The sequence below is a fragment of the Thunnus maccoyii genome, chromosome 19 (genome assembly GCF_910596095.1).
Source record: "Thunnus maccoyii chromosome 19, fThuMac1.1, whole genome shotgun sequence".
NCBI lineage: Eukaryota > Metazoa > Chordata > Actinopteri > Scombriformes > Scombridae > Thunnus > Thunnus maccoyii.
The window spans coordinates 2,592,432-2,617,625 of NC_056551.1; the positions used below are offsets into that span (position 1 = coordinate 2,592,432).

At 38.6% G+C, this 25,194-nt stretch overlaps 2 protein-coding genes across 2 annotated transcripts; both read right to left on the minus strand.

Moving 5' to 3' along the window:
- Positions 1-1,103: 1,103 nt before the first annotated feature.
- On the minus strand, positions 1,104-12,049 carry smyd1a (SET and MYND domain containing 1a). The gene is made up of 10 exons (XM_042395520.1): positions 11,775-12,049; positions 7,620-7,796; positions 6,081-6,294; positions 5,810-5,940; positions 4,904-4,942; positions 3,284-3,473; positions 3,079-3,171; positions 2,823-2,986; positions 1,699-1,867; positions 1,104-1,494 (listed from the first exon to the last, which is right to left on the minus strand). Exons 1-10 carry the CDS (start codon positions 11,909-11,911, stop codon positions 1,402-1,404), a joined length of 1,407 nt encoding a protein of 468 aa, XP_042251454.1. The 5' UTR covers positions 11,912-12,049; the 3' UTR covers positions 1,104-1,401.
- A 1,905-nt stretch (positions 12,050-13,954) lies between these two features.
- On the minus strand, positions 13,955-21,305 carry spra (sepiapterin reductase a). The gene is made up of 3 exons (XM_042395998.1): positions 20,853-21,305; positions 18,856-19,146; positions 13,955-17,577 (listed from the first exon to the last, which is right to left on the minus strand). Exons 1-3 carry the CDS (start codon positions 21,172-21,174, stop codon positions 17,387-17,389), a joined length of 804 nt encoding a protein of 267 aa, XP_042251932.1. The 5' UTR covers positions 21,175-21,305; the 3' UTR covers positions 13,955-17,386.
- Between the last annotated feature and the right edge of the window lie 3,889 nt (positions 21,306-25,194).

Sequence of the window (25,194 nt, forward strand, 5' to 3'; positions counted from 1 at the left end):
AAAATCAAAATTGAAGCAGCAGATGCTGAGATATCCAACAACACTGGACAACTGGAAGGGAGGAAAAGTTGATTGAGTAGATTGAGAATGAAATCATCAAATCAAAGAGCTACAGTCCACATTACCCACGCCTCTCCTTCCAGGATCTCACCCTGGATTTTCTTTCTTTCTTTCTTTGCCTTTTCAACATAAATTACACCGAATATAAAAAATGCAAGCAGCTGGTTGCCGTCCATGTTTGTTCTGGTACAAAAACAGATGAGAATGCTAGCTGTCATAAGGTTTATGTTGCTTCCTGACTGTCAAAGACTAAAAACTCTGTCAAGTTGGTGGTAACGATCTTGTTTGTCCAGTCTTTGTTGGTTTTAGCTGGTCTTCAGTTATCTATTTACACATCATGCAGTTACAGAGCAACATTATCATTCATTTGGAGTCGTGTTTTTGTCCACTGGGTGAATGTAAGTCGAATATTCATTGTCCTTTTAGCTCTGTTTTGGTCTCCACCAGCTCCTGAGGGAAATGTCTGGCTCCTTGGCTGCTGAATGCTCCACTATGTTGTCTGCTGTTTTGTTCTGAGCAGGTTTATCTGAGCTTTTTCACTGAAAACAGCTTGAAACTAGCCAAAAAGATGCTAAAAGGCTCTGAAGAGCTGAGGGGAAAAGCACAGCTAGGTGATGACTCTCTTTAGCCCCTTTCACACATGCACTGCAACCCTGAAATTTTATGGACATTATCTAGAGGAGCTGTATGTGTGGATGCAAATGTCCGAATCTCCTGGTATGTTGAGGATGATTCTGCAGCAGCGGGTGGGATTTGTATCTGCTTTTTAAAAAACAAAATTTAAATATGGTCTGTTGATAGCAGAGCAATAGTTACAATTGAGGACACTGGGGTGATTTTATAGACTGATTTGATTATTTTTTAGACTCTATATGTTCGTATTGGACTACTTTTTAGTCGATAATATAATTCATAATGGATTTAGTGTTTCCTCTTCAGAATTTTGTCCCTTGAGGTAAATAGCCTAATGGCCTCGGCATTTCTGAAATGCTGGCTACAATGCTGCTTGTCAGAATTTCTTATTGATGAAAGTGATCAAAATACATGGTGTATCTCTACTTTTATTGCAGATTCTGTACATGCAACATGTGTTACATCAGCACATTGGTTTTGATATTGGTTTTAACAGAACAGTCTGTATCTTCAGACATACTAGACTTTCACAATCTCAGCATAGGGACTGGGTGCAGTTCTTTAGAAGACATACAGTATTCAGTATGTACATGTCGATGCACAGTTAGGCATGCATCAGAACATCAGCAGGCTCTGCTCTGATTGGAGCCGCAGTGGTGAAGGTGATTGTTGCTTGTTTTCATCAGCGGAGGTGCTGCTGGTCATGGTCTACTTCTTCAGAGCCGTTTCCCTCATGGTGTGGTATGCATGCTTATTCTGCTTAAAAATCTTCAACTCCATCTCAGTCTGCCTGCGCATGGTCTACAAGCATAAAAGATTAGTGGCAGTGTTGTACTTACAAAATGTAATAATACACAATAAAATGAACAGTTGTGTACAGGCTCGAGCATGAGTTTCTCTTCTTGAATATTTTAATTTTTTTTTACCACTCAGCTATATTTTCAGTATGGACTTATACTGAAGCCACAGCCTGATACATAAAAGTTAAGTTCTGTATCAGCATACCTCCAGGTCTCTGGTGATGGCATGACTGGGTCCATGGCTGACCAAGAGGATACTGTAGGCCTTGCAGATCATGCTGTGGCCCATCTCAATCTGCCCTGCATGCCAGTGTGTGACGCCTGCACGCATGATGGCCATGCCCAGGTGGGCGTTGTTGTGGTGGTACAACTTCCTGTTGAAGAAAAGGGAAAGAGTTACTGAGTGCAGAGGATCCAGTGAGGATCAGTTGTATATGTACAAATGTATATGTATATGTACATGTTAAGTTGAGACCACCTTCTACCCAGTGTATTATGACCCCAACCCTAATAATGTTTGATTTCAGCATGATTCAAATTGGCCTTAAAGCTGCATTATTGATTTTTTTTTTTTCCCAGCCCTTTGGTCACAAAACTCATTATCACCTTAAAAAGGTTGTTATTGTGAACATGTTAGGTTCACAGCTTCTTATTTGCACATCCAGCAGACACAGAGCAACATTAGCATTCATTTGGAGTTGTGTTTCTGGCCACCTGACAAATTTAAGTCCAATATTCACTCACTCATTGTTCTCCTTTGACTCTGAGAAAAATATCTCAATGTCTCTTTAGCTGCTAAATGCTCCACTATGTTCACCAGCTAGTCTCTAACTTTGTCTGTCAGCTGTTTGGTCTGCTGTGAGGTTTGCTAGTACGAGTGTTTCAAGTCGGATTCATTTAACTGTTTTTACTGTACAAACTTGTGAGATTTGATTATCTGAATACTCACTTACATAAAAATGAGTAAAAAGAACAATTTCACACCGCAGAGCTTCGCATACTGCTGTCAGAAACCAACAGACGAACCATAACAAATTTAGCAAAAACCCACAACTCTTTGAAAATATGAATCCAGCTGCCAACAACGTGCCATCAGAGCAGTGTTGTACTGTGACAGAAATAAAGGGGGAATGGTTTGACATAAATGCTTGAAAATGTCTCACTAAAGCAAAGATTGACTCAGATTACAGGTGGTCATGTCAGGGAGATGGACATCTTACATGTGATGATGTAACAACAGTTTGGTAGAATCCCCAGTCTTTTCAGCGTAAACATTGTTATGGTGAGTTACTGTATCCTACCATGGCAAAGCGCCGTGCCATCACTCACATGTATCCCTCCACCATCCTGTGGACAAGGACTGCAGCCTCAGAGAAGGACTGCATGAATGAAAGCACCTCACTGGTAATGCTGAGCACACGCAGCTTACACAGGTGAGTGTCAGCCAGAACATGCTCCTGCTTCTCCAAACACTCCCGACACAACTTCACCACCTGAGAGAGAGGAGGACAGGGGAGAGACTCGCTGGACAGAAATAAGAAAAACTCATACAGTGAATGACAATAAGAGATTTGGACAGGTGTACCTCGTTATAATCCCCCTCAATGCGAGACCTCTCAATCTTTTCCAGACACTCTTTACTGAAGGCAGTAATTTCGTTCACTTTATCAGCAGAGGGCTGAGAGGGACACGTAAAGACAAGGAAAAGAAAGAAACTAAGAAATGAAAAAGATCCTGTATTTTCAGTGATTGTTTTTGTATGTGTGTCTTCCATGCGTCCCCCCTCTCACTTTGCTCCCCTCATCAGGGGCCATCATCAGGTCGTCCTTGATGTGCTGGCTGCAGTGCTCGCAGGTGCAGTCGAAGTAGAAACGCTCCTTCAGCTTCTTCTGGCGATCAGTAGACAGGTTGAGGAAGTCCACATAGCTGACCGTCAGCTCCTCACCGTCTGGGATTTTCTCCAGAGCTCGCAGCTCGATCCTGATGGACAAGAGGACAGGACAGGGTCTGGTTTTCAGGTTCTGACAATACATGTTTTATGTCTATGTGTCTGGATGCAGTGAATCATGATACTGCGTCAGTGCATTTTCAGATAATGTATTATGAATTGAAAAGGCATTATCCTTTCACATAAAAGCTTGTCAGAATCCATTTGGTTATCTAAAAATAGTTTTGTCTTATAGAGCTTATGTTGCCCCACAGGTTAATTAATGTAATGTTGATTACACATTGACTACATATGTTAGAAAAATAAATTAAGGCCACATAGTTCTTTTCCTTTCCTTTCATTTTAATTTACTGTCACTTTCACTTCACTTTACTTTCGCTTCACTTTACTTTGTCAGTTTCACTTTACGTTCACTTTATTCCAGTTTCACTTCACTTTACTTTTACTTCATGTCAGTTTCACTTTACTTCACTTTACGTTCGCTTCACTTTAGTTCAATTACTTCATTTTACTTTCACTTTTCTTTAAAGGACCAGTGTGTAGGATTTAGTGGCATCTAGTTGTGAGGTTGCAGATTGTAACCAACTGTGTCCACGATGGCCGCAAGACTTACAAAAAAAAGCCCTCTCTTCAGCCAGTATTTGGTTTCTCCAATCCCGGCTACCGTAAAAAAAACATGGCGGCGCAACATGGCGGCCTCCATGGAAGAGGACCTGCTCCCTATGTAGATATAAAGGGCTCATTCCAAGGTAACGAAAACACAACAGTTCTTATTTTCATGTGAATACACACTAATTAGAACATACTTAAAACAATTAAAACATATAATGAATATTATATTACATGTCTGCCAAGTCTGCTCTGCTTGATGCCCCTAAATTCTAAATTCTACACACTGGTCCTTTAACTTTCACTTTATTTCAATTTCATTTTACTTTCACTTAACTTTAACTTTTACTTTACTTTTAATTAAACTCTTACTTTACTTTACTCAGGGACAATTAACATGAATTGACAACATTATGTGAAAATGTACCACTTTTCATCTAAAGTCTCTGGGAAAATTGATTTTAAAAGTTAAGTAAATACATTTTTCAGTTTTAATATATTTCATGTAATTCATTTCTGATCATGTATTATAAAAAAAATCATCAATTCTTACCACAATTCTTACCTGTGGTAAAATTCACAATTATCAATTTCTCACCACAATGTTTTTTCATATAGTTTCATGTGATGTCACACCAGCACTTGCATTAGTGGACAGCATCTCTGTTTCAGTGGTCATTAAACAATTCCTACTGTGGGTTGCAATTCTGCTTATTCTGACATTTTGCATTGAACACCTTAATGATCAAATGGATGATTTTTATAATAAGAATACCACAGATCATTTTTCCCCTGGGACCCCTGGCAGGTTAATCTGGCCATTGGTTGAGAGGTGAAAGGTTGTAATACGTACCTCCTCTGAGAGTGGAGAGCAGAACTCAAAGCTGACTGGCTGCAAAAGAAAGAGACAATTCATGAATTTATATATTTATACAATTTATGTTACATTAGGCTGATTTGTCAAAATGAAGCATCAAGCAGTCAGTATGCTCCACCTGCTGATATGATGAAGCTATCTCACTAACCACAACTGCTAATGACTACTTTTCACTTAAAGGCTCCATATATTCCAGAGTGTCCCACCTTGCTTCCCAAAAGGTACAGCAAGACTGTCCTTGGGGCCACAGAGCCAAAATGGCCCCTAAAAACCTGCTACTTCTTGTTTTTTTTAATTAGCAAATTCTGAATTTGCACCAACTGAGGCAGGTCCCTCAAATGACTTTTTTTGGTTTGTTTGTTTATTATTGTGGCCCTGTCTTGTAGAGGACGCCCGTGTTATTGTCTAATTTTATTAGGTAGTTTATGTTGTACTCAGAAAATATATGTTCCTAAATAAAAGTCTGTTAATTAAATGTTTGCAGACTAACTGACACACAGAAAATCCAAGTCAGGTAGCACAGAAGCACTGTTGGTTTGTGGGTCTCTGGGTGTATAATAAAGTGACATGTGAAAGGATTTCATTATCCTGGTTGTCAGAGGACAGATTCAGCATCCCGTGATGGTCTTTCTGTTGTTTCAGAGGCTTTTCTTCCAAGACAAGAATTAAAATACTGAGGAGAAACAATGACTACAAGTGATGTTGTAACAAGAGACCTTGACAGAGAGAGAACACCCACAAAAAAATCAGCTATTTAAACTTCAATTGAAATTGACATAATAATACATCAACCCTAAAACCTTAAAAAATACATAAAATAATTAGAAAATACTCTCAGTTTTTTCCTTGTGATTTTAAGGGAGCAGTAGTTTGGATACATACTCTCCATGGTTGAGGATGATGGTGCAGTTGGGCCAGCAGTCATGGTTGACCAGACACAGGTTGGGGAAAAGACCCACACCAACAGCCTGCAGGCCTCTCTGATCACTCAGTGTGAATCCATTACACTTGATCTACAGAGACAGACAGAGAGAGGAGGAGGAGGTATGTAGTGGTTGAAGGAGTGGGTGTTTAAAGACTCAACTTACAACTTGGTGATATAACTCTTGAAGCACTGGTGAGTAATATTGCATAATGAAACATTCATGCTCACAATGCCAAAGATGTGTGAGATGTAGTCATCAGAGTGATGTTTGCTTCCATATGACCAGAATTGCTGAAAAGTGTGCACATCAGTCTTAAGCTTCTTGAGGTCGTCTTCAGACATGTCGGCCACGTGGTCCTCCAGCTTGTCCACTGCAATCAGCTGACTGTCTGACACGATGCTTGTGTCCTTGTGTATACGCCACAACAGACGAGCAGCCAGACTGGGCAGAGGTAATATGGGTAGAGGTTGGAGGGATTTCAAAATCAGATATGAGTCAGTTAGCAGAGACAACCTGATATACAGAGGCTCCACAAGTTGTCCCTAAAGGCTGCACTGTTCATTACACACAATACTATAAAGTGTTACAATGGACGAAAAAACATATTGGCAAATTGTCTACTTCACCGATTTTACACATCGAGGCCTGTTTGTTTGGGAGTACTACTGTATATATGAAATAGGTGACTCAAGTGATGTCACTTGAGTCACCTATAACAGTCAGTCAGTGTTGGTTTTGGCTGAAGACTAATCTGGGGGTGTGGAGTTAGAAAGAAGTGAGGTTAGCAGACCTCTGTAGCCGCTCCTCATCTCTGCTGGAGGCTAGCAGCTCCAGGCTACATTAGCTGTTACTAGCATAGCACATAAGAATCTGTACAGGAGTGAATCACTCAAGTTGCATTGTGGGTAATGTAGACGGCAGGTTAGGAAAGAAGATGTGTGGGATAAAAAAGACAGTGTCTTTGGTTGTGCTGCATCCATATCTTTTTTTAAACTGTCCATTGTGAGTCTGATAATGTGCAAGGAGTGCAATGCTAATCGACGGAGTATTCTTTTAAGGGCAACACACACTGGTGGTAGCTTGATGTCCAGATACTGTCACACCAATGGGGCTAAAATGTAATGTTTATCCTGAGAATGGCACTAGAAGAAAAGTCATAGGGTTATTAATATCAAAGGCGCTCATCCTTTGGGTGGTATGAATATGCTCAGCAAATTTCATAACAGTCTGGTAATTAGGTTAGGAGATGTGTGGTGAAGTTGACATTTTGGCCCTGCCCTGATGATCATCAGGATCGTTCATTCTCTTGGGAACATGAACATCATACCAAATTTGACTACTGTAATATGACCAGTAGTTGAGATGTGGATCAAGTGGTGGACAAACACACTAACTGACCATCTGACTGACTATAACTGGCCAGTGTGCACTCATACACATTGTAACATCAAGTGCTTATAAGCACTTGTTGTTACACTGTACATGTTGTCTGACTTCTGTTCTGAACTGGAGTGGTAATTTTTCCATCCTCCTGAATATATATGTAATAGTTTGGATGATGTTATTTTGCAGAGGCTAACCAGCAATTTGTTCTGTTAAATGTCAAAGTACTGAGCAGAGAAGACTTAAAGTGACACTGTATCAACACACTTGAAGAACATCTTGTTCAGCAAAACAGTAATATCATTGTATCAACTGTGTATCAATAGATTCATTCATCTTATGCACCTCTCAGGTCCAGGCAGGGTGGACTCAGTTTATCTTACCGAACATTCTCGCTGGGTGCCTTGCCCATCTTCCTGATGGCTCCACACTCCTGCTTATGTTCATCCCAGCATGCAGTCTGGCAGGTGCGGTCACAGTAGTGGGCAAACTTACACTGAACGCAGCGGTGCAGGTTGGCCTGATGCCGGAAACAGCTGTGACACACCTTACTGGCCAGGCTGAAAGGGAAACAGACAAAACAGGGAAACATTACAGCTGAACTAAAAATATCACCCACTGCCATCTCAGTGAGGGGTGTTTGAATACTGAGGATGTCTAAATCATGTGAGGTGATGTCAGTGAGATGTCTCAGCTGATCTGTGGTGCCTTTATACCAAAGAAAAGTAAAATGGTCGAAGACACTCTCTGCTGTTTAGAAGACCTTTAGGATTTCACTCTTACAGGATAAAACCACCTTCTTTTCCTTTGGAGAGGGTGAAACCATTCATTGAGGGCAGCAGCTGTTTAATGCACATTCCTCTAATGCCAAACCTTTTGGATTTTTAAACTTGATGCAACAATATATCCAGGCCTGTTATTGTGAAATATTTATTGAACAAAGAACAATTTATGCCCATTTCTTGCATAATATACAGGATGAATGACTTTTGACTCTCTGGTTACTTTTTGTTCAGTTTTTTCTTCATCTATTGTTTTCTCTTGCTCTTCCTATCAGTCCTTATCTTTGTGAAGTCACAAGAAGAAACTTTTGATGTAACCATGTAACCAATGAAGGCCTTTTTAGATTTAGAATCATGATTTGAAATATGTTTGGACACACAAGGAATCTGACTCCGGTTTTCAGTGGCTCTCAATGTACTTAAATACAAAAGAACAGGAAGATACACATACAGAAGACAAAAATTAAATATGAATGTGTAATGAATATGACATTCATTCCACATTACTCCTGTTCCTATATGTGTGAAGGCCTGACAATTGTTTTTTTGCACATTTTGTGATGATGTCATTATTATTTACTGTATACTGCTCTGTATGCTATATATTACTACTACATACAGTATACTATATGTATCACATATACTGTACAATGTTCATAAACATGTATATTTTTCTGTATACCGTTACTATGTAAACTATGCATAAAACAACTATGCAACTAGGCATAAAACTATGTATGTACACGTATGTATTTGTACGTGTATGCAAATTACTCAATCCATTTATATAAGTTTTTGCAATCTGTGCATATACTGCGCAAATTTACTGTATTTCTGTCCATAAGAAAGAAAGAATATTTTGGTTGCCAGTGCTACATGTATTATCACAACTGTCATAGTATAACTTGAGCAGCATTATGAGCGGGAAAAGTTGGCACATGTTCCTCAACTGATTAAACAAATTTAAGCCTCCTGCCACTAACCGTCAACACGTGACAACTGTTAAACATTGTCATCAAATTCAAACTGCATGACTGCGTCATCATAACTAGAACAATTGTTTGTATACAGGTAATAAGCTTGCAGACAGCAACCCTGTGTTAATACAGAGGTCTTAGCAGACAGCAGCATGAGTGTAAACAGTTTATTCAGCAGAGTGTTCTGCCAAAGGGACAGTGAACAGACGTGTTAATGCCTCTGATGATAGTTGGAACACAGAAAAGCCCTGTGCAGCTTCACTCAAACACACACACACACACAAACACTGCAGATCTTTTCTCTGAGTAGTTTTGGATCACTCTGGTCTTTAATTCGGCAGATCCTCTCAGTGTATGTCTGCTGTGTTGGACACTCTCGCTGAGCCAACATCCTGCAGCTACTAGCTCTTATATGGCTCTGACACTATGCTACCAGATCTGTGTCTGACATTCCACCCTGTAAACAAACCAGGCTGCACTCGGCTTTACCCACACAACTATTTACAGAAAAGGCCAGAATATTATGTGCACTGCATGTGTTGCAGAATGCAAAAACTGTACTTGATTACTTGTTCCAGCTTTGAAGGAGAAATGTAAGCCTGTTGAGGACATGAAAACCGACTAGAACAAGAAATCTAAAAAAAAATTGCATCAAAGTCAAACAAATGTAGGTACACCTTACATAAACACAATTAGGATAAGGGACATGTTAGTTAAAATAAATGATTAATAAACGTATTAGACATTCTAGTCTCATTCATGAAAAAATGTTTAACTACCATGACACTACTATTTCTTTTTCCCGATTGGTAATTACACATTTGGGCAAACAAAAATGACATGGAGTTCCCCAAGGCTCCATTCTTGGGTCTTTTCTGTTCAACATCTACATGCTAACAACAAATTATCTTACCATAAGTATGCAGACAACACACAGATTTGCATAGCTGAGTAAGTGCATTGAACAAATCATAGAATGTGCCACTGCCAATATGTCCCTCAGTTAAAGGAATAGTTCAATTAAAAGAATTGTTCAAATAGTTAGGGAAATATGGTAATTACCTTTTTTGCAGAGAGTTAGTTAAGGTCAATGCTACACTCATGTCTGTACAGTAAATATGGAACTAGAGTCAGGAATTGATTGACTGAGCATAAAGACTGAAAGCAGAGGGAAACTGCTGCCTGTAAACCCAACAGATCATTTTTACACTTCTGCTTGTGCATTTATTAAACAAACTAGATACAATGTGTTAATCACTGAGCTTTACAGGTGTTAGTAGCTGTTTTTTTTTTTTTTTTTTTAGCTTTGAACAGAGGTAGGCTAGCTGTTTATGCTAAGGTAAGCTAATCTGCTTTTAGCTTCATAGTTAATGCAAAGATATGGGAGTTGTATTGTCAATCTTTTCATTTAACTCTTGGCAAGAAAGTGAATAAGTGTATTTTCCAAAAGGTCAAACTATTCCTTTAATCAATGATAAAACACTGAAACACTGAAAAATACTGTATATACATATTTTTCTTGTTTCATAGAGAAATACTGTTCTCATGATTTCTGTCTTGTTATTCATTATTATTTATTTATCTTGCACTATTACTTATTATCTAGCACCTTAGCCTCAGAGAAACGTCTTTTCATTCTGCTACTGTATATATGTGAATGTATGGTTTGACTATAAACCAAGCAATAAATCTTGGTGTAGTTATGGACTCAGGCCTACATTTTAACATCCACAACTCCATCTAAGACTTTAAAGTGGACTCTTTAAAAACTCAATCAGACAGCAGCTGCAGCTGATTCAGAACACTGCTGCTCAGTCTTCACCCAGACCAAGCAAAAGACCACATCAGTCCAGTTCTCAGGTGTTTGCACTGGCTTCCTGTCTTTCAAAAAATACTACTATTGATTTATAAAACACTGACTGGTTTAGGGCCAAATTAAATCTCTGATTGGCTGTGGCATTATAAACCATCTAAAGAATCTAAAATCATGTTGCTTACTATGGAGAAGCAGTGCTTTTTAGTGCACAATTACAGGAAACTTAAGGTCTCAGTTCTTTTAAATCAAGGCATAAAACATTTCATTTATTAAATTACATTTGGTGCTATAGTATATATTCATATCTCTCACTGCACTTAAAATTTCTGCTTTTTATTCCATTTTAACTCACTCTAAATGTTTTATTTTATTTTAAATCCTGTGTAGTATACTGACTTGTGTCTTTTATATCTTGTCTTGATGAGGTTTTATGCCTTGTTGTTGAAAAGTGTTACTCTTAAACTAGCTTTGCCTTTTAATTTTAGCAGCTGTAACATCAGCATTTCAAGTGTAGTATGTAATACAGAAATGGTATCCAATAATCAGATATATGAGCCAAGTATCAAAGAACATATACATTCAATAGACATTAATTTACTGCTGAGTTTTCAACATTCAGGTTGGGACCCCATGTGAGATCGACTGATGGTTTATTCTTTCATTTGACAAATTAACTTGAACGTTTGAATCCTTTTGGTAGAGTGTCCTTGCTATTGAAAACTGAATACAAAAGTATGTCATGTTCACATGACACCTTGACAGCTTTCTCATTGCTGGTGTCATGAGAACTTGGGGCTCTAGAAATGAAGTCACAGCCCAGAGAAGGTTGATGAACCCTGTCCAACAGTCCACAACACACCTACAGAGTGTCAGCCAGACCTACAATGACATGCTCTGTGAGAAAGGACCAGTGCTCCTACATGTCCATCCTGCCTAAAAACTTGACCACCAGGAGACACGTACCTGTCGAAGACCACAGCGGAGAAACTGGGCTCGGCGAAGACCACTTCCCCAGTGCTAATCTCTTTAGTGGCCCTCAGGCCTCGACCTTTATTCCCGGTATCAAACAGCTGGGCACTCTCCATGTTCCCCACAGTCATTGTACTGGCCAAACAAAACACAGAGGACAGAGAGAGGAAGGAGAAAGTGCCTGAGGGTGGGACAGGCCGTTGGCTAAACAAACTGCAGGGAGTAGAGAGTTCTCATCAAATTCTCGCAAACATTCAGCAGCATTTACCCCCCCCCCCCCCTCTCTCCTTAGCCCGACCCCTGCTATTGCCAAAAATAAATTCGCCCCCTCTAGGGGTTGTACCACCTCCCCAGAGTGGGAAGGGGGATGAGCAGTGGGAGATGAGAGGGGCTGGGGGAGAGCAGGGGGAGGGAGGTAGTAGAGGTGGAGGTGGTCTATGGGTGTCGTCCCCTTGTTTGGGTTGGTTCCTCCTGTGGTATTTTGGTCTGGGGCAGCTGTGGCTGTCTGTCAGAGGCACATGAGAGGAAACAGAGCCACTCAGAACAGATTCAGTGGCAGTCGCTCTGCTGTATTTCTGGGTTTACACTGTACAGTGGAGGTGGTCACATCCTGTTACTTTAACGCAGCCAGTAAGCCTTTAAAGCAGCATTAAGTGATTTTTTGGCCACTTGGGGGATGTGGTACAAGCTGTAAACACAACACTGACGCATTATCACTGTTTAAGTTAATATGGTGAACTTGTTAGCTGCTTGCTGGCACTTATTTACATATTCAGTAGACACAGAGTAACATTAGCTATAATTTGACATCATATTTGTGACCAGCTGATGGATTTAAGTCCAATATTTACTCTCCCTTTTAGCTCTGGTTTTCTCCCCACCAACTCCTGAGAAACATATCTGTCGCTTTAGCTGCAAAATGCTCCACTCCACTTTTTCACTGGAATCAGGGTTGATGAAAGCACTAACACTGAATGAAAACAGTAAAGTTGTGGGCCATAAAACCAAAACAATGAGTTGAAAGACACCAAAATGCTCTATGGAGCAGAAGGTGACTGCAGTCAGGTAATAATACTGTTTTATCACATATCCCCTTTTACACTAGGCTAGAACTGTTGTTAATGCAAAAACATTGATTAGTGCAGCTTTAATGAAACCTGTTTTTGTGTTCAGACATGTTTATGATAAGTCGTTTTCTGTAATTCTTAGGTCCAGATCAACACGTGTCAAAACTGCCAGTCAGATAGAGGAAACATCATAATTTAATGTGCAGATAGTCATGAATTTTGCTGAACAGTCAATTGTCCCTGTAGGATGGACTTTTTTAATTTGGCCTTTCCTCTATGAGCACCCTCAACATTACATTTTCTCACTGGCAAGGCGCTAAGAAGTATTTATAATTTTGGTTATGCACACAAGATCACTTTTTTTATTTATGCTTTACTATGGATTATTATTATTGATTTGTAAGTATTAAAAGATTTATTAACATTAAAGCTGGAGTGTGGGACTTTACATATAAATGAACGTCCGTTACATTCAAGCCCTTGCCAAACAAGTTCACACAATTCTGATTAAGCCTGTCACCACCAGATAAATCTTTATGTATTTCACAGTATACACAGTTTTTAAATCTGGTGTCTGGTATGACATTCCTGCGCTGGCACACCAGTAGTGCTAAGGGTGGCTGAAGTCAACCGAAGCTAAGTATCCCAGAATGCACTGCACACCAACCGGCAGTTTAAGATCAAGCTGTTGTAATTTTTTACTGCAGGACTGTTAATGTGTCACTTTATTAAGTTTTAATATTTTTTCAGTTGAGAAAGTAACAATTTAGATTCCCAATATGTGGTCAGTTTATCTAAATAAAACTTGTTTGGAAATTTGCTCTCACGTTTTTGGAGCTGTAGAGAGACGCTGGCTGTGTGCGACCAACTGGTCGCATATCTCAAAGCATGTGCTGACAGTGTTTTTGTAATTACTCTCACTGCCAGAAGGGGGAGACAAAAGTTCTGCCCTGCAGGTTTAAGCAAATAAATATACAAATTTTAGAAACCATTCATGATTGTGAATTGCTATGAAGTGGTACTTGTATAATATCATTTTTTGCACTGTGATATTTTTGCATCATGGGTGTAGATGGCATGTACGAAAGGAACAAAAAATAACCCCAGTATTGCTTTCACTGATTTATTTCTCTAATTTACAGCATCAAGTTTACTAAACTGATTGGGATAACAGGCTGAGGTAAGCAGTTACAATCTAAGAACTTCTCATTAACAATTACATACAAATCACATACATTGAGGAATGTGAAAAATATTTTGTATAGAAAAACAAAAAGTGGAACATGTCCACATTTCTCTCATGCATATTAAAATAATGTTCAGCATTACAGCAACATCATTTACTGTTTACTAGTTAACTATTCAGAAAAGACAGTATCTCATTTCACACACTTTAACAGATATCACATTAAGGCACCTTAAAAGTACAACCTCAAGATTTAGAAATTATAGAGTAGGATACAGATTGCAGTCGGAGCAGAACAAGAACATTAATATTACAATAACATCAACTGATGACACATATGGTAAACATTTTAAGGGATACAGTCATCCTGACAATACAAATACTTCATTAAATAAAGGGTAGATTTTACATGAAATCACCCAAACATTGATAACATAGATCCAGTTTCACAGGTCAGGCTTATAAGGCCTGGTCACAGTGGCACAGCAAAATTTATCCTCAGGTCTTTGTGAAATGGGTGTTGCTAGAGGCTTGGTGGCAGAGTGACTTCTCATAGTAACTACTTGGTGAATTACTGTAGCAGGATAGTTCAAGGCTAACGTGCAAGCGAGCTGGGAACATGCTAAAAATATTATTTTCTTTTTAGGGTTGTACATCATTTCATTCAATTAAGAGTTATTAAAGAGGTGGAAGAGCTCTGTGAGCTAGCTAGCTTAAAAACTGTCAGTTACCAAACGTCTTAGCTCAGTTGCTAACAGTACAAGTTCATACAGTTTACTCAAAAAACTTGTATCATCAACTCCTGTCTCAAAACTGTCTGCAAAGCATTCCTCTTTTGTGGAGCAGTTTATACTCCGGCAGATATAAGTGGATGGTGCAACACAGCTAATAAGCTACAATAGTTTCCTCCATTCTCCGGCAATCTGTTTTCTCAGCAGTCAAGACATTTTGCTCAAAGTTGACTTGACTTGAGTCGATGTGAAAGATTCACACAGATTCATCTCACCTCATGAGAAAATCAATTGATTACCATTTTAAATGCTGATGTGATTCTTGCTCTCATAGTTTTGCCTATAATTTCTGTTGGTTATCACAACATTGTACTCGTCAGGTTAACGTCTGAGAACACAGGAACATCGATAAAAAGAAGTCTGATGGAGCAAGAAACATGAGCAGACAGACGATCAAACAGGTTGTAAATAAACCAACAGTTTGGCCAGAATATTTAAACAAGCAGTTCCCAAACGTTTGTATATGACGGACCATTGCAGGTGTGGTCGAGAACCCTTCATGGTAATACTTTGAAAGATGGGATAACCTCATGGAGAAAACAAAGTGGCTCTGCTCTATCCTTGATTATGCAAAATTGCCCTTGCCGTACCTGTGAGTACTGCTGCTTGTGAACACAGCTTTTCCAGACTGAAGCTGGTTAAGACTTACCTGAGATCTACCATGAATGATGATAGACTGAGCAATATAGGTGTTCCATAATTTTGGATTTTGGTCCTGTTTAGAAATGTGAACCATATAGGCCTCATCAAAAGAATGACACACACAGTGTCACCTTAAACCCACCCAACCAACTCATCTGGTTCTTATAAATGTGAATGGAAAGGTGGAGGTGGTGGAGAAACTAAAACTATACATGTTCTCTATTTTGGTCTCACTTAAGTTTTTTTTTTTTTTGGGTTTATTTTGTTTTTTTGTAAGTGGTTTTGGCTTAATGCTTACAGTTTTCATTTCTGATCTTTTATTTTGGTTTTGTGCTTGTGATAGTGGTTTCTTACAATTTTGGTTTTTCATTTAGATTTTTTAACTCAAGCTATAATTCCTTGTTTACAGTTTTGGTATCTTGTAAAAGCCTTTACTTGAGCATCATGGTGACCAATACATACCATACAACCGTAACATCCCCGGTTCAATTCTTGCCAAGGACCTTTGTTGCATCATGTCATACTCCTGACTTACAAAGATGGTGAAGAACCAATCAGTGGTATGTGCATGTTTCATGAAGTTGGAGAGGTTTTCTGTTTTTCAATTTTTATGAACAAATGTAAGTGAAACAATAAGAAAACATTTGTGAATGAGACAATGTCATATGTTCTAAAACTGGTGTTTGTATCCCACAACTGCCTTGTGACTGTGAGCTGGTGATTACTTGTTACACCCTGAAGTACACCACCAATTCTACAAATGACTTCCTCCTACACAGTAAATATTTTCAAAATTGTTCCATTCCTTTTTCACTTTTGAAGATTGATATCTTCAGAAAACCCAGCAACTCTGTGGTCTTGGCAATGCTCAGACCAGCCCTCATCTTACCCACAGTCTTTTTCAAAGTTTCTTGTCAAAACCCCCCTTTAACAACTAAATGGTTGTATCAAAATCTACACTCTAGACCAAGTAACGAGGTTACAGTCAGCTTTCTCAAGTAAGCCTATTTCTTGTCATGTTTACAGTAAACCTGGTTTCTGTAATTGGGGTGAGGGACAGGAGAATCCTGATTTCCCCAGTTAGATTTCTTCTGGAGAACACTGATTTCTTGGCCATATATACTCATAATCAGGTTTCTAATTGGCTTTTTACATTTACGCAGGTGCTTGACAATGCTTCAACCAAAGTGTCTTGTGATTGCAGGGTGATGGGATGAAAGAAGACATCATCACACCAAGTGATGCATTCTATCCAAAGTCTGACAAAAAGTCTGTTTTATTTTCTTACGACATGCTGCTCTGGTTGATTACCACACTGTGATTGATCATACAATGTTATGATTGATCAATCATTGTCACCTGAGCCAAATCAGATCCTGACGCATCTATGTGGTTATCATTATATGATGGAGTATGTTGTGTCATGTGGTGCCTCTGCTCTTTTTCTCTGAAGGTTAATAAATGTAAGAAAACTAACTCCACACAACTGAAATTGACAGACATGACATAAATATTTAAATACATCACAATACTGCAAGTATCGTGATATGACCAATCTTTATCACATTAAGATTTATACTGGTATTATTCATTAACGATATGATGTGGCACACCCCTGCTACTGACTGTCTGTGAACGTCTGTCTGTAGTTCCTGGTCAGTGGGACTTTTGTTGGTTATGTGTTGTCATTAGATGTGATGGATGATGGAATGTTTTGAATGTTAATTTGATGAACATGGGTTCAATACTTCACGCTGTCATATCGGTCAGTTCAACAAGGCCACCACTTGTGACAGTGCATTTTGAGTCAGCTATTAACTCTTGTGTTAAGTATAATTGAATAGATTATCAATTAAAATCAAGGCACACATATAAATCATCTGGCCCTAAGATAAACGGTTAGAGGTACTCATGCTGTGTCTACACGTCATAGACGTCGATGTGAGCTCCTGATGTGTAGTTGTCTTCCAGCAGCAGCTTCATCAGCTTGGCACAGGACGCCTCACAGGTTAGCACTTGGCCTTGAGAGAACATGTCTGAGAGGGACTTCTTGATGCTGGGATCGGCTGTTCTGGATCTGGCCACCATATGCATGTCTGTGTCCAGAGGTCCTAATTAAATACAGAGGACAGGAAATAAGTGAGAGAGAGGAAAATAATAGTTGGAGTGGAAAGAACAAAAGACAAACTGCAAAGTCTGCAGAGTCTTCAAAAGTCCCCAGTGTTGTAGAAGTCAAGCATTTATATCTACATTTAACAGAAAACATTTGTGTGCAAAGTAGCGACAACCTGTTGAGTGTTGATTACTGGTTATTCTGCTTTAGTAAATAGCTATACTGAATTATAAAAATTCAACATTATATTTTGAATTTTGTGATGGAAATATTGAAAAATGCCCATAACAAATTCCTATATATGGAGACCCAAAGAAGTTAAAATTAAAATAAATAAAATAAATAAATAAATAAGACATTGTGAAATAAATAATATATATAATTGTGAACTTCACTAATTATTCACTAATTTCATCCTGCTTCTTCTTCTTTTTTTTTTTTTTTAACAATAACAGAGTATATTTGGGGTATTTTTAGTTTTTAATTTCAAAATGTCTTTGCCCAAAGTCTGTTTGTATTAAACAATGCCATTTTAACCAATAATCATTTTATTTAATAATTATAATCATAATAAATAATTTCATATTTTATCACAAACTCTATGTCTTTCATGACTGTTGTTTCGGTATGAAAGCTCAAACAGCAAATTTGTATTTTACTAGTTCTCTTTTGTTGCAAAAACAAATATGAATTGAAAAGTAGAGTTTTAATTTGATCTATTTTTTTCATTGATTTCATTTGTAAAATATCATATTAGTATTTCTATTTTCCAATAAAGTGTCAATTATTTAATTGCTTTTTATTTGATGGCTTATTTCATTTTATTGATTTGATTTATACTTGCAAAGTGTTTCACAAATAACTCTTGACTGTTCAATTAAATATCAATTACTGAACTGCTCCATAATTTGAACTACTTAACTAATTTACTGATCTGTAAGGTTTTTCTTTATTGACCCCTTATTATTGTTTAACTAATTATAAGTCAATTAATAAATAGATTTGTAACCTCTTGCATGGCTCTTTAGGTTCTCCATACTTTCTCAAACTTTGTAAGAATTTGAAAGTTTGAGTTTTTCAAGGTATTTTCCAGGATGTTTTAATTTCAAATAGAGGTTACTTTACAATGTAGAAAAAAAAAATAATGCTGCATTTGAAAACTGACTTTACTGGTCTGGTCTGGTCTGATCCAGTATTGCTACAATAATTCATTCAGTTTCCCCAATCCAGTTTCTGTTTCTGCCTAACTGGTTGGACTTGATGGGCAGTTCCTCACCTGGAGCGTAGTTGAGCACCCGGAGGTCCGGCTCCTCTTCTGCCAGCACCTTGAACATCATATCTCGGGCAGCCTTGCCAGTGCAGTACAGCACCCAAGAGCTAAAAGGTTGCAGGGCACACAGCGAGCTGATGTTCACCACACTGCGCCGCAGACCTGGACGCTGTGGAAAAGCCTGCAGCGTGTTGGCGGTGAGGCACAGCGAGGAGCTGACATTAAGAGACAGGTAGGAGTCCACCTCGGCCATGTTGGTGAAGCTCCTGGCATAGCGCGACACATCACCCAAAGAGGCTGGGAGGAGAGGGAAGGAGGTGTTACTTGTGTGTTTCCATCCTCATACATACATAGCGAGTATTTCCATCAACTAATGTCCTTAAGAGCAGGCAACAAATGACATAACTTAAAAAGCTGTAATAAAATCCTGCTTGGGTCCCCCAAATAGCTGGGGCTGGCCCTGCTCAAGAGTTAGACCATCATGAAATGATAAGACAGGAGCCTGTGCAAATAACCAGGCCAAATCTGGATATTGCCATAGTTAAGAAGGAAAGTGTATCTGTAATTTGGGTGAACTGACCCTTTAAAAAACATCTTTACAATAATGACTTTTATTAGTTGTCCTTGACAAAGGTGGAGGAAGCATTCAGATGTAATACCAAATTATACTCCATTACATCCATTACCATTGTAAGTAAAATTATTTAAGTACTGTTAGAATAAAACTGGTCCCTGTGAGAGTTATATCACTAGATTATTACTGATAAATAACATAAATGTAGCATACTTTAATTGTTTGTCTAGGTGAGGTGGAACTAATTTTATCTTTTCAATATACTGTTGGGTTACAGAATCATAATGTTTCTTATCATTTTATGCAGATGACACACAGATATACCTGCCCTTAAGACCTGGTGATTCTAACAGCCCCGCTGCTCTTTTAAACTGTCTTAATGATATCAATTTTTGGATGGCCAACATTTTTTTTTTTTTTTTACAATGAAATCAATCTAAATCTGACATTTTAATATTTGGCTGACACATCACATGTTTTTATGAATGATTTTGGACCATTGTTGGTAAATGTTAAACCAGTAGCAAGAAATCTACATGTAATTTCTGACTCAGATTCACATTTTAGAATTGATTTTAAAATGTTACGTATCACCTTTAAAGCTATTCATGTGCTGACCCCTTCATACACTGCAGACCTGCTGACTCCTCATGAGCCAGTGTGCAGCCTCAGATCCCCTGGCAGGTCTTTACTTAATGAGGGACCGGGCCTCCTAAGTCAGGGCCCCAGAATTATGGAGCAGCCTGCCAGAGGATCTGAGGCTGGCAGACTCAGTACACACTTTTAAATCCCCTTGTAAACGGTCTTTTATAGATCAGCTTTTATGTGATTCCGTTTTTCACTGTCTTTTATTGTTTAGTACTCATGGTTTAATTGTCCTCATTGATCTCCTTCCTTTACCTTATTCTGTGGACAGCATTGTTTAATATAATTTCATGATAATAATTCATATTTTTTAAAATAAGTGTAATTTAAAATGCATTGATTTTTCATATGTTCTTTTGCTGTGTGTTTTGTGTTTATGAATGTTAATTAAGCACGTTGTAAAAAATGTTTTTAAAAAGTTGTATATAAATAAAGATATTATTATGATTATTATGTAAAGTCTTAACGTGTAAAATAATAAATAACTATAGGTGTCAAATAGTGGAGTCAGAAGTACAATATTTCCCTCTGAACTGTAACTTAGTGGAGTTTATGTATTAAATAGCATAAAATGGAATTATTGAAGTTCAAGTACCTTTAAATGTGTTCTTACTGTAGACTACTACTGGATACACTTAACTACATTCCACCAGGTGATTTTAATTCCAGCCAAATAAAACAGACTGAATCGATGAATTCAGCTGCGGTACTGTTGCACAAAGACAAGTCTTTCTTCTTCGTTGTTCACTGACCGAGTACATAAGCTCAACAGGTTTCTTCTTACCGGCGTTGTTGACCAGTATAATGTGATCTATATCCTCAGAAAAAGCCTCTTTAGCTGCTTTGACGACGCTTTCCACTCCTTCCATCAGCCCTAGATCCGCCACCACACACTGAACCACCACGCCCGCTCTGCCAGCCTCCGACTCGGCCAGCTCCGCCTGCAGAGCCCGCAGGTCGTCACCGGAGCGGGCCACCAGGACGAACGCGGAGCCCGGCTTCACCAGCCGGGACATCTCCCTCGCTGTCGTCCGGCCAAAGCCTCTGGAGGCCCCGGTGATGATGCACAGCGCTCGGCCCAGGTCTCCACATTCTGCGGACTGCATGGTGGTGGAGGAGAGAGTAATGTGGCGAAAGGTCCGGAGCGAAGTAGTTTCTCCTCAGCGGCTGCAGACCATTCTTCTTCTGGCAGCCGACTGGCGCTGCTTGCCACTTGTTGCCTTATCGCCATCTCTCGGTTTCACACTAACTCACACCCACACCACTACAACAAACATCTCATGAAATATTGTACTGTGGGAAGCGCACAGCGTTCACCAAAGGGACAATGAATTAATGGAAGAAAAAGGAGACAGTCTCATAATCATGATTTAGCATATCAGCCTTAGAATATCTCATAATCTCATAGTCATATCTCATAATCATGAGACGTAAAGTCACAATCACGCAAAACATCTGGCATCAAAAAAACAAAAACCCCTTATATTTCGATTCTTGCATTATACATCATCAAGTTCATAAACACTTACTAAGATTTTCATTTTTTCCATACATCGTATGGAAGATAGAGATACATCAGATAGATTAAGCATAAACTGATGCTGGAGCCCAGATAGCAAAATTGTGGCCCACATACCGCATAGAATGATGGCATTTGGGCAGTCCGCTCCTGTTTGCCAGATCCGGGTCACAAGCAAACCATAGCAATGCCACATGTAAACCAAAAACTAAACAAATAAACCAGATCTGGCCTGAATCTGGACCACAGTTCATTTTTATCAGTTCAATTGGGTATATGTGAGGTTCAACCCTGATTGCACCAAACAAGGTAGTGGAAACCAGTTGTTAGACTAGAGGTGGGGACTGTGGCTGGACTGTTAGGACAATGATCCCTGGACTAACATAGAACAGTCAATTCCATGTTTATAAGAGGAAGAGGCCAGGGCACACTTTGCTGTAGAAAAATAATCTTGTGGGAGCATTTCCAGAGAATCTTACCTTCCTAGTTGTAAACATTATTGGTGTGTATGCACCTACACTGAGCTTCACCTCTAAAATTTTATGATTCATTTAGAACCACAGTAAACCATATCTCATATCATATCGTATCACATCCAGATTAGCCAGTTCTGAGTGTGCCATATCTTGGCCAAAACTGGCCCAGATATGTTTTAAGACGACTGGGCCACATTGGCTGCATCATATGTTGGCCACCTCAGGCTCACTTCCAGATTAGCCAGTACTAATCGTGCCGCATCTTTACCTATAGTGGTCCAATACTGTTCAACCATATTTGGGCCATATTCACCATTTCAAATATGGGCCATTCTGGGCTCACACCCTGATTAGCCAGTGCTTACTGTGTCGTATATTTGCCAGAACTGGCCCAGATATGTTTAAGATAAACGGACCACATTTGCTGCATCATATGTGGGCCACTTCAGGCTCACATTCAGATAAGCCAGTATCAATTGTGCCACATCTTTACCTAAAGTGGCCCGATAATGTTCAGCAATATATGGGCCATATTTACTATTTCACATGTGGGCCACATTAGGCTCACATCAAGTCAAGCCAGTGCTTACTGTGCCATATCTTTGTCAGAACTGGCCAAGGTATGTTTAAGATAACCGGGCCACATTTGCTGCACCATATGTGAGTCACTTTTGGTTTACACCCACATTAACTATTGTCAACTGTGCCAGATTGTTGCCAAAGGTGGCCCACATTTGTTTTGTGATATTTGGGCCATATTCACTATGTATCACATGGGCGACTTTAGGGTCACATCCAGTTTACACATTGCCAAGAGCACCACATCTTTGCCCAAAATGGCCCATGTTTGTTTTGGGATATTTGGGCCATATTTGTTATTTTATATGTAGGCCACTTCAGGCTCACATCCATTTTGTCCAAGCCAGAAGAAGGCCAGCAGTGCCACATCATTGCCTGAAGTGGCCCACTTCCGTATGCTATCTGGGAGGTCACATGTTCTCACAAGCTAAAAAGTTTGTTACCTTCAGTAAAGACCCCCTCCAGATACATTTTAATACATTTAAAAGAATACTCTGCTTTGAATAGCATTGTGTGTCTGATAGGGTTTTTCCATAAAAAGTTCAGTTACATCATTATTTTTAATTACATACAATGACAATTTTTAAAAAATTACATCTAAGTCTTCTCTCTCTGAGCATCTGCAGAGCTGTAAACCGTTGGAGTTCATGCAGAGTAGCTGGGCAGGCAGGTCCTGATCCACAGAAGCACCAAAACTCTGAGGGTATGACAGGGCCAGCTCACAAACAACAGAGCTGTGTCTCAACATCATACTATCTACTAGTAATATACAGTAGGTAGCCTACTGTATATATACAAGGTCCATATACAAGGAATAAATGTACTTCTTTAGTACTGACAGGACATTATGAAATGCAAGACATTTATCAACACACCTCAATCAAAGTGCAACCTTAGAAAGTCAGATTTCCAAATATACATGCATAAAAAGCCAAATGATTTTTCAGTAATGTATATTTTTTTGGTTAGTTTTCCAAGATCTTTTGCTGTCATTCTATGATCTAGAAATTAAAAAAAAAAAAATCAATAACAATTATTTCAAGAGGAAACTGTGTCAATGTACAGTTTGATTTCAGCTATGAGTAGCAAGAACTATGGTTTTGATCTGGTATGTTCAGACTTGTGAACATAGTATTTTTCCATTATTAATTTATGAAATAATATCATTATTATCATAATAGTTGAAGCCAAACAGCACAATTTCTGAACCCATCTCAAAAGTCAGAGACTATGTTATCAGCAATGGACTGCAATTACTGCAAACTGTAATTAATTTAAAAAGATTACAGCTGTGAACAGTTCCTCCATTTTATTTGTGCAGGGACAATTGTTTATCATCGATAGCATTCTCAAAAGACAAGTGGATTTAGCATGCATGATGATATCTTAATTATGTTTCATGGAACTGAAACATAGTGTCAGACTGGAAAGGGAGTGTAAAGAATAAAAGGGAGTTTGGGATTATGGGAGTATTTTCCCATAATCATGTTTCCCATAAATCTTAACCCTTTAAAGTAGCCTTATTCAAGAAACAACAGCAGAAAAGAGACTTTTTTTTTGTCTTTACTACAGCAAGTGATTTCAATTCATACACATGTACATTTGATGTACAGATGACTTCATCTTTATAATCTACAGACTATGTGACAATCTCTTTAAAAGAAATGTGGAACTGCCAGTGCATGCTATATGGGAGAGCATAATAACTTTACACACATACAATTTATACTAATAATATTCACTTCATAGTCTTCTGCCCGAGTCCAGCTCACTATGCTTCCCGTGTATTACACATAGATCCAGTATAAATAACAGATGTATTACTCTTTGATAGATAACAAGTCACAATTCTTTGATTTGGTTGAACAACTTCACCGTGTTGAAACTCAAAAAACATATCAACCTACATCCCAGTACAATGAGATTTCCTCCGAAACCAACTTAAAGACTTAAAAAATACATTTGACATTTTTATCAGCATGTACTTACCAGAAATATCTCCCTGTTATTCAGAATAATCCACAGACTTCACTGTCAGCTAAATGAAACTACTCTATTTCCACTAGAATTAGTGAGAATCTTTGTTGTGTGAGTTGTGTGGTTGATCTGTTCCTTTCTACAGCACATGTAATGAAACTGCCTCTTAACACTTATATAAGCAAACACACACAACCAGCTGGCTCACTCAGAAGTGGTCGACTGTATCAATGGCTGCAGGCCTACTAAACAGATTAAGATCAAACTTTCAGTTGAATAACAGTCATTAGTTATGTGAATGAGGGTGTGTAGCTGTAAAAACTAAATCTACCTCATCAGCAGCTGACCCTGTGTCTGCTGTGATCAGTGACGACTACATTGTGGCTACTCTTGAGTCCAAAATTAACTAGTACATTTAGCATTTAGTAAATCTAATATTAGAAACTTGTTTCCACAGAGTCACAGTGCTTCAGTTAAAGATAATCATAGCTACAAGCTAATGTTTGTGCTCAGTCCAGATGGTGTTGTTTCCCACTTTCCTTAAAAAAGCCAGTTTTATGTATTTCATGCAGATC

Excerpts from the sequence above, each read along its gene's own strand:
- spra (XM_042395998.1), bottom strand. The coding sequence starts at position 21,174 with ATGCAGTCCGCAGAATGTGGAGACCTGGGCCGAGCGCTGTGCATCATC. Across the intron at positions 19,147-20,852 it reads TATACTGGTCAACAACGCCG|CCTCTTTGGGTGATGTGTCG; the intron begins GTAAGAAGAAAC and ends CTCTCCTCCCAG. Across the intron at positions 17,578-18,855 it reads GGTGCTCAACTACGCTCCAG|GACCTCTGGACACAGACATG; the intron begins GTGAGGAACTGC and ends GTATTTAATTAG.
- smyd1a (XM_042395520.1), bottom strand. The coding sequence starts at position 11,911 with ATGACTGTGGGGAACATGGAGAGTGCCCAGCTGTTTGATACCGGGAAT. Across the intron at positions 6,295-7,619 it reads GCACCCAGCGAGAATGTTCG|TCTGGCTGCTCGTCTGTTGT; the intron begins GTAAGATAAACT and ends ACCTCTGCCCAG. Across the intron at positions 3,474-4,903 it reads GCTCTCCACTCTCAGAGGAG|GATCGAGCTGCGAGCTCTGG; the intron begins GTACGTATTACA and ends CTTGTCCATCAG.